This window comes from Arachis stenosperma, chromosome 2 (genome assembly GCF_014773155.1).
Source record: "Arachis stenosperma cultivar V10309 chromosome 2, arast.V10309.gnm1.PFL2, whole genome shotgun sequence".
NCBI classification, from domain to species: Eukaryota; Viridiplantae; Streptophyta; class Magnoliopsida; order Fabales; family Fabaceae; genus Arachis; species Arachis stenosperma.
In genome coordinates this window covers 93,738,354-93,751,692 of record NC_080378.1, presented here as the reverse complement: position 1 = coordinate 93,751,692, position 13,339 = coordinate 93,738,354, and the positions used below count along the sequence as shown (strand labels likewise).

The window sequence follows — 13,339 nt, the reverse complement described above, 5'->3', positions numbered from 1 at the left end:
GCTAGGTTAGGTTAAATAGAGTACTTTAGATCTTTTTTTTATAATTTTTAGGATTTTGATAATTTTGTCAATTTGAGCCTTTTTTTTATGGATACAATAAATTTTAGTTTTTTTATTGATAGATTTATCAACTTTTTAAATATTTGTAGGTATAAATAGTAATTTATTCACTATAATTAAGAGTAATTCCATCAATATATTAATTGAAAAAGAAAATATCCAAATAATATAAATTTTAAATTATTTTGAATGCTCCATTTGCGGGAAACAAGTTCCTGAATTAGCTAACATCCATTCAAATTGCAATGAGAACATGAAAATATGTTAGCTGCATAGTTACAAAGGCCTATTAGATATCCATCTAGTGAACATGACATAACTTTCATTAGGCTTCAATTCAGCAGCTGTATGTCCTGCACCCTGAAAAAAAAAACACACACACACACACCCCCACATTCTTGAGAAGAATAGCACTTGTGAATTGTGATTTGACCATTTCAATGTTTTCTTACCTTTACAGTTGCAAATGTCATTTTATTTGAGTAAGTCCTGGTGTATCTGTTTGAAATTAAACAAAACATATTTGTAAATGATATCATAGATTTGTAACGTTGTTAATACTTTTTAAATCAAAACTAAAAGTGTCATAAAAACACTCATTCCAAAAACTTGAGCTAAAACGAATAAAAATATAAATGATTATATCTCTAACATCCTCCTTCAAGTAAGAGTTTCTTTTGGCTTTGCTTGATTTTAGCAGACTTTTTTTTTTCTTTTTTTTATTTGCCTTATGCTACTTTTTTTTTTTAGAGTTCACCAAAGATCATACTCTAGATTTTGTAGAGATAGAGTTCTGATACCATATTATAAAACCGCTCATCCTAAAAACTTAAGTTGATAAGAGAAGGCAACATAAATAGTTATATCTCTAACAAAAAAATCTATGCTTACCCTGCAACTTGGTCATTTAAATACCATGGCCTCCAATCATCTACAATGGAATAGTTTAGAGACCTTATCCATGCTTGAGTTGAGAAAAAAGGAACCACTGAATCATGATCTCCACTACCAACATAACATCAATTGCAATACAAAATCAGTTAGTCGTTGATAGCTGCAACAGACTAGTATAGTTGATTTGTATTCTTTTCTTATAATTTTTTGAATGTCACTTGAATAGAGTAAAACAGAAAAGATTTAGCTAATATATATCCTCGAGTCTATGATAAATTATTATTAATAGAAGTTTTTTAATTTTTAATTTAACAAATACATAAAAAATAAATTGAAAATTAAACTTACTTTACATCCTTTTTATTAAAAAAAGTTTTAATTGATAATTTTAATATATGTCCTTAAAACACATGTTATCTATAAATATTTTTTTTATTGCTTTCAAACTTTAAAAAAAATGAAATTGTGAAAATAGAAATATTTTTATTTTTATAAACCAAACGGATACACATGGAGTATATGAAAATAACACAAGTTTTCGTCAATATACTTTAAGTCATAAATTATAAATTAAACAGTTTGAGATGTTAAAATAATCACCTGAAAATTAAAGAACGGTAGCCTTTTGCACTGAGATTTGCATGGAAGGGAACACTGTTACCGATGCTGAATTCATAATCATCTTTATAACAACGCACCCATTCCCCTATAGTACCCTGTAGAATATTGATATTGGTGCATTATTCATATGAACAAGGTAGAAAATCAATAAACAACGATATCAAATTTCAACTCAATATATATATATATATATATATATATATATATATATATATTTGAGATTGGACATACATCAATAATTATGATTTAATTTGTGAATTCAATTTAGCAAGAACTGATGAAATTTTATAAAGTCCAAAAATATTCTCATCAAACTACCTCTCGAATGTGTAGTGCCTTGCGTACGCTTCTGTGGTTGGCCCATTGAGTGACCAGAAAGAAAAGAAAATTCTACAACAATGAAAATTCTTGGAAATTACATCATCATCACTATCATGAAAAAATATATAATATTCGATTTTTTAAAAGAGCAAAGCAGAGTATAATTTCTAAAAAAAAAAAAAAAGAATGGAGGATGGAGAATGGAGATCCACTTATTTAGGTGTAAGTTTTGTTAGAATAATTTATTTATTTATAATAGATTTTGAATTTTAATCAATATAAATGCTGAATTAAGACATTTTACCATATAAATTAAGAGTTTAATTATTTTGATATATCAACAATGTAAAAAATTTATTATTGTCGTTTAATTAGATTTATGCATTTAAATGATTTTTTAAGTGATGTATATCAATATTAATTACTTTTGCTAATGTTATGTATGTAAAATTCTATTACACTATTATTAGAGTATTAAAACTTCATGAAAGTTTGGAATTGAAGCAATTGGAAGTTTTATCCTTATGTGTTATTTTAATATATAATATAGTTTAGAAATATAAATAATTAAATACAAACTATTATATTACAGATATACTATTACCCAAATTTACTGAAATTTGATAAGTATGTTTTTCAATATTATTACCCTTGCTGATTCATGACGAAATTCATTATGCATTAGATATTCTTTGGCAGGGTAATGGATCTCAACCAAATAGAAAAAAAATTCATGAAAAAAAAAATGTTTTTCAAAATTTGAAGAAATGTGAGTTTAATTTTGATGCACTAACAATCGTCCGATCCCACACATTCTTTTGAATAACCATTTATGCTGTCAATTTAAAATATTGTTATTTTTGCTGACGTATGGATACGTAATTAAATGTATATATAAAATTTCTTTATATTGATTGCACCAAAAATGTGTAAGCATAAACAAAGATATTAAAAATTGAAAATGTACCTCACAGCCTATATCTGGCACTATGAGAGGAGTTTCGAAACGCGCCTCAAGCTTTCTAGCCAAAGATCTCGTTTGCATCCCTTGGTCTTGCTTAAGCCAATCATCGTTGCAATATGGATTCAAAATGAAATAGAGGTCAATTTTTTCAAGGCACTGAAAAAAACAAATCAGAAAATAATATTACGAATTCAATAATGTAGCTAAATAAATTAATAAACTATTACAGTGGATATCATTACCATATATAGTAAAATTGAGATGATCATTACTTACCTTACTGTAATACTCCATGTCGCTTAAACACAATGTATTTTCGGGATTTATATTTAGATAATCTCCTTTACAATTTCTCTTCAATGACTGTTCATAGACAAGAGAGGCAAATGGGTAGACATCAATAGTTTTATATTGAGTAAAACTTTAAAATGGTCCTTAAAGAAACTGTAACGAAAAAAAAAAAAATAGTATCTTGTATTTTAAATTTTAGATAAGTTAAGTTCTCTGTCAAACTATTTTTGTAAATATAACTATATAAGGGACCACTTTGTCATTTGTAACTATAAAGACATGATTGTTTTTTGTTTATATATATTTTTCTTCTCAAAATGATGAGGAACGAAAATACTTGAAATGAATATAGAAACTTAAGTATTAGACTCTAAATTTATTCTTTATTTTACTAAGGACTATATGTTGGTGAATGCTAATGCGCTTAGGAGAAATTAAGGAGTACAACCTTCTTTAAATTCTAAAACCTAAATTCTAAACTTTAAATTCTAAATCTTAAATTATAAACCCTAAGAACCATAAATTCTAAACTTTAAACTCTAAATATGAGTCAAATATAATCAATAGAGAGCTGAGATTTATTTCATTAACAAAGAGTGTAGCACTCTTTACTCAATAAAAAATGTTTAAAGAAAAAGTCATATATGTGTGATATTTTAAGAGATTAAACACTAAATTGATATTTGTTTTTTAGAGATTTATTTATCTAATACTAAATTCTTTCTAAGGAGCAGTTTGGGAATTTACTTTTATGTATAGTATATTTACTAGACAAGAATGTTTGTCATGCATTTAATAATTAATTAGGCATGCACAAGTAAGAATACCAAATAGAGTTCATCAGAAATAAGTGCCATTCCATGAGCATATTGGATATGATCATTTCCTTCTTCACTTGTCGTTACGGGGTTTCCTAGTATGTATCCCTGAAAAAATTAAGGTTTGAGTTTTAGGAAATTGGTCAAATAGAAGAAACACCTGCCATTCAATTCGCACAAGAAGAAAAATACTCATTTAGCCACACTTTTTTTTAAGCTATATTTGAAAAGCGTACCATTTTAAAAGAGAATAGAAAACACAGTGGTGGCATTACTTGAAAAGTTTATCCTTAAGTATTATAAAGATCACTTATAAAGCGTAACATTATCTTAATATCTATGGGTACACTTTTTTCACAAAAAAAAAAACTCTTTAAAGAGTAACCTATTTATTATGTTTTAAGTGCGCTTTAAAAGTGTTGCCTAATATATCTAAAGCCAAATATTCACCAACACTCAGCAAATTTTTCCCCTTTTCAACAAATACACTTAATAAGTTTTCGATCGACCATAGATATATTTTCCTTGGCAATTTTGAAAAACTGATTTTTGAATAAATTTTATTTGATTTTCTAGGCAATCAAAACATATATAGTAATTGGAAATAATCACAAACCTGGAGATTTATGTGGGGTTGAAGACCTTTCTCATTTCCTGTTAATAAAGGAATTGAATAATTATGGTTTGATTTTTCTAGATGCAATTGAAATGACTGTAATTGGAGATGCAAATGTTTTTGCATGCTTATTTGTTATACTTTATTTTGTTTTTTTCTATTTTTTTGGTTGTTCGAAAAAAAGTACAACTATTTTTATGATATGCGTAGATATATAACACAAAAAATTCATGAATCTCATGACGAAGAATGTGTTATAGATATAATAATTTATGTATTTTCACCTATTAGCTTAAATTTTTTTGGAGAAGTGACTTCGTGATATAAAAGAACAAATATGTATATTACTCTCAATCTAGCACTTATAAAATAGTTAATATATAAATGTAAACAATTTTACTTTTAAATATAATAAAATATAATATAGTAGTAGTAGTAATTATTCCATGCAATTGCCTGTGTAATACAATGATAATTTCTTACCATTTGCAATTTCTTGAACCAATGGAGGAGCAGGAATGCCAGAATAAGAATCAGCTGCCATGTAAAATTCATTGGAAATATATTCTGGATTCTCAGTGAGCCACTGCAAAAATGAATACATAAATATCATAGGTTATTAATAAATCATCAAAGTTATACAGCTTGTTTAGTTAGGAGCTGGAATTAGTCTCCCACAAAGTAAAATACAAATACTGGAAAATAAATGAAAAAGAAAACACCAAAGTCTAATTAATTAAATATCATGAATCTACAAGACTACAACACAAGTTTCTCTGGTTTTTTTTTTTTTCTTCTTTTTTTTAAAGGTCTAAACAACAACACAACTAACAAGTTGAAGATGACAAAACGAACCAAACTCCCTCATGCTTTGATCCACCAAAATAATAAGTTGGGTTATAATTTTTAGTCTGCATTTAACTCGTGGGTAAGCCAAATCCAAGCTGATGGGTATACCATCTACAACACAAGAACATTTGGTAACGAGTTGTGACATTTTTTATTTTATTTATTTATTTATTTTCAGGTACAAAAGAGTTTCCCCTTTGAAGATGAATATGGGGTTTGCTTAGATCAGTTACCAAACATTTTAAGTTGGTAGTTACTCCCATAAAGACATTTTTACTATTGGTTCGGGTATAGTTTTGTGGAAATAGATTAAATAAAGAAAGATTAAGAAGAGAGATAAAGGATAGGTAAATTGTAAGGAAAATACTTCGATTATTGATAAATAAACAACATAAAAATTAATGATGTGGAATAGTGATGGAGAACAAATGTTGAGACCTTTACTAATGTCACAAGAGGATGAATGAACTCTTTTAATTTAAAGTGGACAAAACTTATATAGAGCTTGTTGTCGGGTGTTCTAGTAGAATACCCGAATGCTAATTTTATAAATTCACTTGTTTGAAGTTGATGAACAAAATAAAGAATAAGGAGAAGAATGGTAAGAGAGCAAAGAAAATAGATTATCTCACAAAGTTTTAGAAAAGTCTTTTCGAGGGAAGCGAGTTTAAGCATGTTTTATAGTCTAAAGTCATTTTAGAGGGAGAGTACATTGTCCAATAGTTACAATGTCATATTCAGCCTACTTTTATCCCAAGACTAGTTATTAAATGATGTAATTAGTAGAATGTATTTTTTGGTGTTTCTATTATTTTAAGTTTCTTTAACTAAAAGAAGATATACGAAAGAAGTTTATCTCCACAAGTTAAGGTACCAGTTCTGTCACTGTTTAGGGTGTTCGTGTCAAAGAGGTATCCGGATAAAAGAGTGCTTATAATATGTGACATTAGTAAAGGTACATCTAGTTTGACTCATTTCTAGCTACAGGACATTGTATACACTTCAAATCCAACCAATCATCTTCAACCAATTTAGTTCCTAATTAAAGAAAAATTCAAGTTCTTAGGATGTTTTTTCTTTTAAGTTTCAAATTTTTGGCCCAACACATATAAAAGGAACTTTATTCTTTTTTTGTCATATTTTGAGCCATTTTAGAATTATTCATATACAATAAAATAACACTTTTAATATACAATCAATTATATTTGACTCAATATATTTTACTGAACCATGTAAATGTTTATAATACCATTTTTACATAAAAATATCAGAAATCATTTTTGCTTAGTTGCTCTTTAAAGTTTTTATATGTGAAAAGATGCAGATGTAAACATATTGTGGGCTAAACCATCCAAACTTGTCCATGAATTTTTATGTTGATAAAAGTATCTTCTAAGTTTGTTAACGATAAAATATTTTAAAATAAAAAGAATACTATTTTTTATAAGAGATAAATAATTTTTGTATTTGACAAATAATTTATACATTTAATTTGAAATTTTGTAAAAATATTTGGATACTATTTAAAAAGTGCATATAAAAAATCATACCAAAATTTGATCTCTAGATTCTTTTGCATATTTTTTAAAAAATATTATTAGCCAAAAAAATTACAAAAATGTATCTACTTGTCATAAAATTACTAAATTTTATAGATAAAAATATCTCAGTTTTCTAATATTGTTTGCAAAAAAAAAAGAATGCATCAAAATTTAATCGTGAACGTATTTTAAGAATATATTTAATGGTTGAATATTTTTTTCATATTTTAAGAATATTTTTTGCATTAACGAATTTTTTTTTTTTCGAAGATAGAGAGAATCGAACCCGCGATCTCTAAATGAGTATGAAAACTATATCGTTTAAGCTATAATTTGTTGGCCAACATTAACGAATTTAGAAGATATTTCTATAAGCAATTTGATAATTCATAGGTGTTTTTTTTTTTTGGTGATTTACTCAAATATTGTGGTTTACCATTTCAATAATCATTTCACACTTATCTCCTTGTAGTAGTTTAGTTCTCTTTTTGGGCTTGGGGCTCGTTTCATTACAAAATAAAAGGACAGTTGTGACTTTGAGTTATTCTTTCTCCCTACTTTGCATATCACGAAATAATAATAATAATAATAATAATAATAATAATAATAATAATAATAATAACTACTTTACCTTTCTAATAAATTGGTGGGCATGATGAACAAGTTTCCAATCACTTCGTTGAGAAAGGACATCTTTTGCGTAAGAGAACCCTGTTCCCATCGGTAAATCTACAAAGATAACATTAGCTACCTAGAAAAAAGTGGAAAAAGAAGATCAGGAACAATATTTGAAGGAAGTATTTAACTTTTTTTTTTTATCTTTTTTATCAAGATATTTTTCATTAGAAAAATATCATTTTGTATTTGAATAGAAAATATAAAAATTATTTTGTTATCGATAATTTTTTTTAAAACAAAATATTACTTGTTTAAAATAAAAGTATATTTTTCTAACAGTAGGTGTATCCAAACACTTTTACAATTATATGTTTAAAGTAATTTTTTATTTAAAAAAAAATCCAAACGAACAGTTATAACTTATAACTGTATATTTAAATAATTAGAAAACGAAATTTATAGATGTAAATAGATGTTTTTATTTTTTCTATACCTAATTTATAACCATTAAGTGGATTGTCTTCACAAATCCAGTTTTTGCATATATCTTATCTTCTTCGCCCTAAGATTTTATGTTGGTATTTTATATAAAAACTATCAATAGGAATTACAGTTACAGATTATAGATAAAGTTTGAGATATAACTAACATAATTATACTATACTCAAAAAATTAACCACTAAACTAGTTATACATATATAGTAACTAATTTTTACAATGCACATAACATTTTTGTAATTCATATATAGTTCTCTAAGATGCATTGTTACCTTTGTCCATGACGATGCCCTGTAGATTAGCTTAGGCAAGCTCCCATCAAATTCCTCAACTTTAAATTGCACTGGACCTACAATATTAATTTAACCCTAAATAAATCATTTTTTTGGTATGTTTAGTTGGAAGATAATAGTGGAATAAATTTCAGCTAAATTAGATCAATATGTGTAATTTTATTTACACATAAAGAATTCAAAACCTTGGTATTGCCTAGATTTTGCTGCAAGGATGGAAAGTCTATGCTTAATGGACAGTAATAAATTACATTTTTTTTCCCCAAACCACTTATATTCAATCAAATATACTTACATTTCGTTGTCTTAATCTCTATTTTCTCTATGTTATTGCTGTATTTATGTTTCAAAGATAACTTTCAAACATTCCCTAACTAATTTAGCTTATGATTAAAACCAATTAGACTTTGCTTCAAAGGATTTTGAATGCATTGGTGAGGAGAATCTATATTATAACTTAGAGAGTGTTACACCAATGAGCTAAATAAAATACTATATATTAATAGTTTAGATGTAAATTTTTTCACCAAAAACCTTAAACCAACATATTATGAGCGTTTTATATATATATATATATATATATATATATATATATATATATATATCTTTTTGTCATTTATACTTAAAAAATCCAACGCCTTCAGTCCTCCTATATAACTATAATAATCATATATCAATCATACACTCAAAATTAGAAGACACAAATTTATAACTTAGTTTGATTCAGGGCCATACTTCAGCATCAACACACAGCATACAAGATCTCAATTTTTTTTTTTTGAAAAAAAAAAAAGGAAAGGGAAAAAGAAAGCATATAAAATAGATATTTTTATGTATTTTTTAATTAAAAAATAAATTGAAAACCAAGGAAGGTAAGTGTCTAGCGTGGTAGACGTAATATAAATGGACAATGTTTTTTCTGCTAGTGTAGAAAATTGATACTTAGTTAATTACTACCAAAAAGTTGGTAATTTAAATTTTGAACATTACCTATTTGGAAGACAAAGCCTGAAATTGAAGAACAGCCAGGTCCACCAGTTAACCAAAGCAAAAGAGGGTCATTTTTAGGATCATTTTCTGACTTAACAAAATAGTAGAAAACTTGCATGTCATCTTCTGAATCTCCCAATCCCACATACCTGTCAAAACAAATTAAATCACATAGTTTTAATATTGGATTTAATATCCCACATACACTATTATTATTATTATTATTATTATTATTATTATTATTATTATTATTATTATTATTATTATTATTATTATTATTATTCCTCACTACTGAACCAATCTTAGAGGTCAGAAGGCAAAGTATTTGATGGGACTCTGATAGAGAGTTCCATTTGAAGGAGTTCTTAAAAATATTTATAGATTTGTCCCAATTTATTTTTCTCTATTTACTAATGTGCAACAATATTTCTGAAAATGAATCTTAAACCCTAATCCAATTGAATCGTTTAATAAGGAAAAAGGGCATCAGGACCACCAACCGCTATCGTCAGTGGCAACAAAGGTAAAGTTCTAACTTCTAATAGGTTGAATGTTCAAGTTCTAAGTGTTCTCTTGTTTCGCTGTCCTTTTTCTTCAGACAGTAGTAGCGCTCAATTACTCTCTCCCTCTCTAGCGATCCATAACCTGGTGGCTGATGCTCAAGCGTTCCACTTGTACACTGGTTAGGCTCTCCTTGCTGACAGTTCAACCATCACCGACAATTCCTTCATCCTTGCCATGGTGTGTTCTTCTTGGGGCTAATGGAAAGCATGTGAACTGTTTGGCTTGCTTTGTGTTTAGCTTCTCCTCATTGCAATGCAAGCTCAAGGACCACGATTGTTTTGGGTTTAAATACAACAAAATGAACATGGAGCTCGGAGTGAAAGATCCATCAAATAAAAATATAAAATAACAATGACTATTTCTAAATCTCTTTCTCTGTATTTTATTTTGAAATAAAATAAAAATTTTAGATCTCGTATTCTGACTAAAGACTAGCTAAGAACAATTTCTGTGTCTTATACACCTCTACAACATCAAAATCCGCTTCAAAACATAAAGTTTCAGTCACAGTTTTTTTTTTTTTTTGGTGACTAATTTTCAGTCACAGTTGAAACCAAAAACACAACCAAAAAAAAAAAAAGGAAAAGTAGATGGAAATGGAAAGTGGAAAATATAGATAGAGCTTACCCAGTTTCAAGTTGAAAGGGGAGAGGACCATCAAAACCAGGAAGGTATTCAACTTTTGAACCACCAGCTTCAATTTTATGAGATGCTATCTGCAAGAAAAGTGTGAGCGAGAGAAGCAGTAATTGAAAAAAGTAACTCCATTTTTTGGAATTGGAAGCCATTTTCATTCACTGCTCTGTACTCTGCAGCCTCACCTGCAATTCTTAATCCCAATTTCTAGGCATTAGTATTTAGCGTTGCTTATTTACACTTTTTATTTTTTATTATTAAGATTTTTGGTGGAGTTTTTTAATAATGTGGAGAGTTAGTATATATATATATATATATATATATATATATATATATATATATATTGTGGATGTCACAAATTTGAGAATGAGATTTGTGATTTTTAATTTTTTTTATGATAGGGTCAAATTTATAATTTTTATTTTTAAAAAAAAATAAAAATCTGATCGTTAAATTTGTATTTTAGTATTAAAAAAAATTTAAACTTATAAATTAGACTCTTCAATTTGTTTAAAGCAAAAAAAAAATTATCTCACTACAAATCAAATCCTCCTATTTATGTATTATGAAAATTTAATCTTCTAATTTTTTAAATTTAAGAATCCGATTTATTATTTAAAATGAAATAAAAAATTTTAAATTTATATAAAAAAAATACACCAATTAATTATAATATTAAATTATACATTTTTTATTTCTAAAAAAATTAGCCGCTTATTTAAGTAGTTGATCATTAATTTTTAATTATTTAAATAATTGATCTTATAAATAGTGATCTATTGATATATCAAAATCTATTTAAATTAATTATTTAAATAATTAAAAATTAAGTAAAATTTTTAAATTATAAAAACCTACTTTATTCTTCACAAATGATAGGACCAGAGATGATCTTGTTAGATATAATAATTTCTAAAATTTTTTATTATATTTTTAAAATTTTTTTATAATGTATTTATTATTTAAATATCTTAAAATTGTTTTTGTCAGTAATATAACTTTTTCTCATCCATTATATATTAATTAGAGTAGAACTAGTTAATTATTATACTAAAAGCCAAATGAGTAATGACACGTGAAAATGCATAGAAGATTGTTAAATAATTTGTGTTTGAATAATATACTCTAAAGTATGATAATACTAATTAATTAATTAGAGCATCATGACTCATAATGTTTTGCCAACTCATAGAAGGTTGTTAAACACAATGAAATATAAAAAACGTGTTATTATTCTTATTCAATGCCATAGTTAGATATTTATTTATTTCTTTTTTATTTTGTGTGCCTAGTTGAATATTTACATAATAAATGCAAGTATATTTTATTTCAACTTGCTCGTATTAATAAGCTGAGACTGATATCATGATATAAAATGCATTTAAGATTAAATTATCATTTTAGTTCCCTGACAAAACATTTACTTTTGCTAGTTGTTTATTAAACTAGCCAACAATACAATGATTCCAATAAAATGAAATATCCTTGTAGTCCAAGCTGACAAATAAAATATTCTTGTGTTCTTATGTCTATAAAAGAGGGTTATATTGTTGGTGGCTTTCCTGGCATATGCACCTAAAAAAAGGATGGCCTAAAAAAGAGTGATGTATACATATTACATATTATGGTAGTGAGTCAAAGCGTTGTAAGATTTTGTGGTTGAACCTATCAGCCCAATCTCTTACTTTCTACAACAAATCCTCAATGAATTTATGTATCACTTGTATCTAGTTTTGTTTGAACTGTAAGTAGCAGTTATGAAATACCATTTTGTTTTTAACAAACTTAAAATGAGACATAAAATTTGTCGTTACATGCCGAACCCAATAAGTATAAAACGTTTTAAGAGATTGTCATCCATTATCGTCAGCTTTCAGTGCAGTCTTGATTATTTAGGATCTATTAAAAATAATTAATAAGTCTTTTTGTAGGATCATATGACGTCTTTGATTGATAAAAAAGAAAAACTAGAATTCTATAGTCTCAGATTCAACAATTCCATTACAAAAACTACAGAAAGAATATTACTATTGCTATTTTGTGCCACTGCAATAAGCAAAATACCACCATATTTGCCATTCAAATGCATGTCATCGATGGAGACGAACGACTTACAATGTTTAAAAGCCTCTACACAGGTAGGAAATGTCTAAAATACTTTTTCAAACATACTGCAATCACGCACTATAAGGTGCCCATCATAGTACGGTACATTCCAGATCTCACATATTGTTTCGGAACAACAATTCTGCAGTGCTTGCAATAACATCGACACCTTATTGTATGATTCCTCCCAATCACCATATATCGGGGTAATTGCCTTTTGTTTCACCATCTATATCTTTCTGTACGAGAGTTTGAAATGATAAATTTGCCTAACTACACCTTATAGGCCATAGATGCTGACGGATGACGAGGATTGTATCAACAGGAGGATGACACGGCATATGAGACTGCTATCCAACTGTCGGTGGTCGTGAGACATGATGGACTAATGAAAGTCCTGAATCTTTGAATAGGAAAAAATTTGTTGAGTTAATTAAGCTTTTAGCTTCATGTAATCAGAATGTTAATAATGTTGTTCTTGAAAACGCTTCTGAAAATGCTCAATATATATCTCCCGGTGTTCAAAAAGATATATTGCATATTTTTGCTAGAAAAGTGCGTGCAGCAATTCGAGAAGAAATTGATGATTCTAAATTTTGTATAATTATTGATGAAGCAAGAGATGAGTCAAAGCGAGAACAAATGTCTGTAGTTTTGAG

General features: G+C 27.2%; 1 protein-coding gene across 1 annotated transcript; it reads right to left on the bottom strand.

The window, feature by feature from the left end:
• Positions 1 to 218: 218 nt before the first annotated feature.
• LOC130961360 (serine carboxypeptidase-like 11) lies at positions 219 to 10,839 on the bottom strand. Its single transcript, XM_057887203.1, has 14 exons — positions 10,566 to 10,839; positions 9,375 to 9,523; positions 8,364 to 8,440; positions 7,607 to 7,726; positions 5,069 to 5,171; positions 4,586 to 4,623; positions 3,979 to 4,077; positions 3,137 to 3,223; positions 2,864 to 3,016; positions 1,894 to 1,965; positions 1,555 to 1,670; positions 952 to 1,065; positions 513 to 558; positions 219 to 420 (listed from the first exon to the last, which is right to left on the bottom strand). The coding sequence occupies exons 1-14, from the start codon at positions 10,730 to 10,732 to the stop codon at positions 337 to 339; spliced, it is 1,425 nt and encodes a 474-aa protein (XP_057743186.1). The 5' UTR covers positions 10,733 to 10,839; the 3' UTR covers positions 219 to 336.
• Positions 10,840 to 13,339: the final 2,500 nt, after the last annotated feature.

Bases quoted from the DNA above. Each gene is read 5' to 3' on its own strand.
- LOC130961360 (XM_057887203.1), bottom strand. From the start codon at position 10,732: ATGAAAATGGCTTCCAATTCCAAAAAATGGAGTTACTTTTTTCAATTA. The intron at 8,441-9,374 runs GTAATGTTCAAA...TTAATATTGTAG, and splicing joins AGGCTTTGTCTTCCAAATAG to GTCCAGTGCAATTTAAAGTT. The intron at 421-512 runs GTAAGAAAACAT...TTTTTTTTTCAG, and splicing joins TGACATTTGCAACTGTAAAG to GGTGCAGGACATACAGCTGC.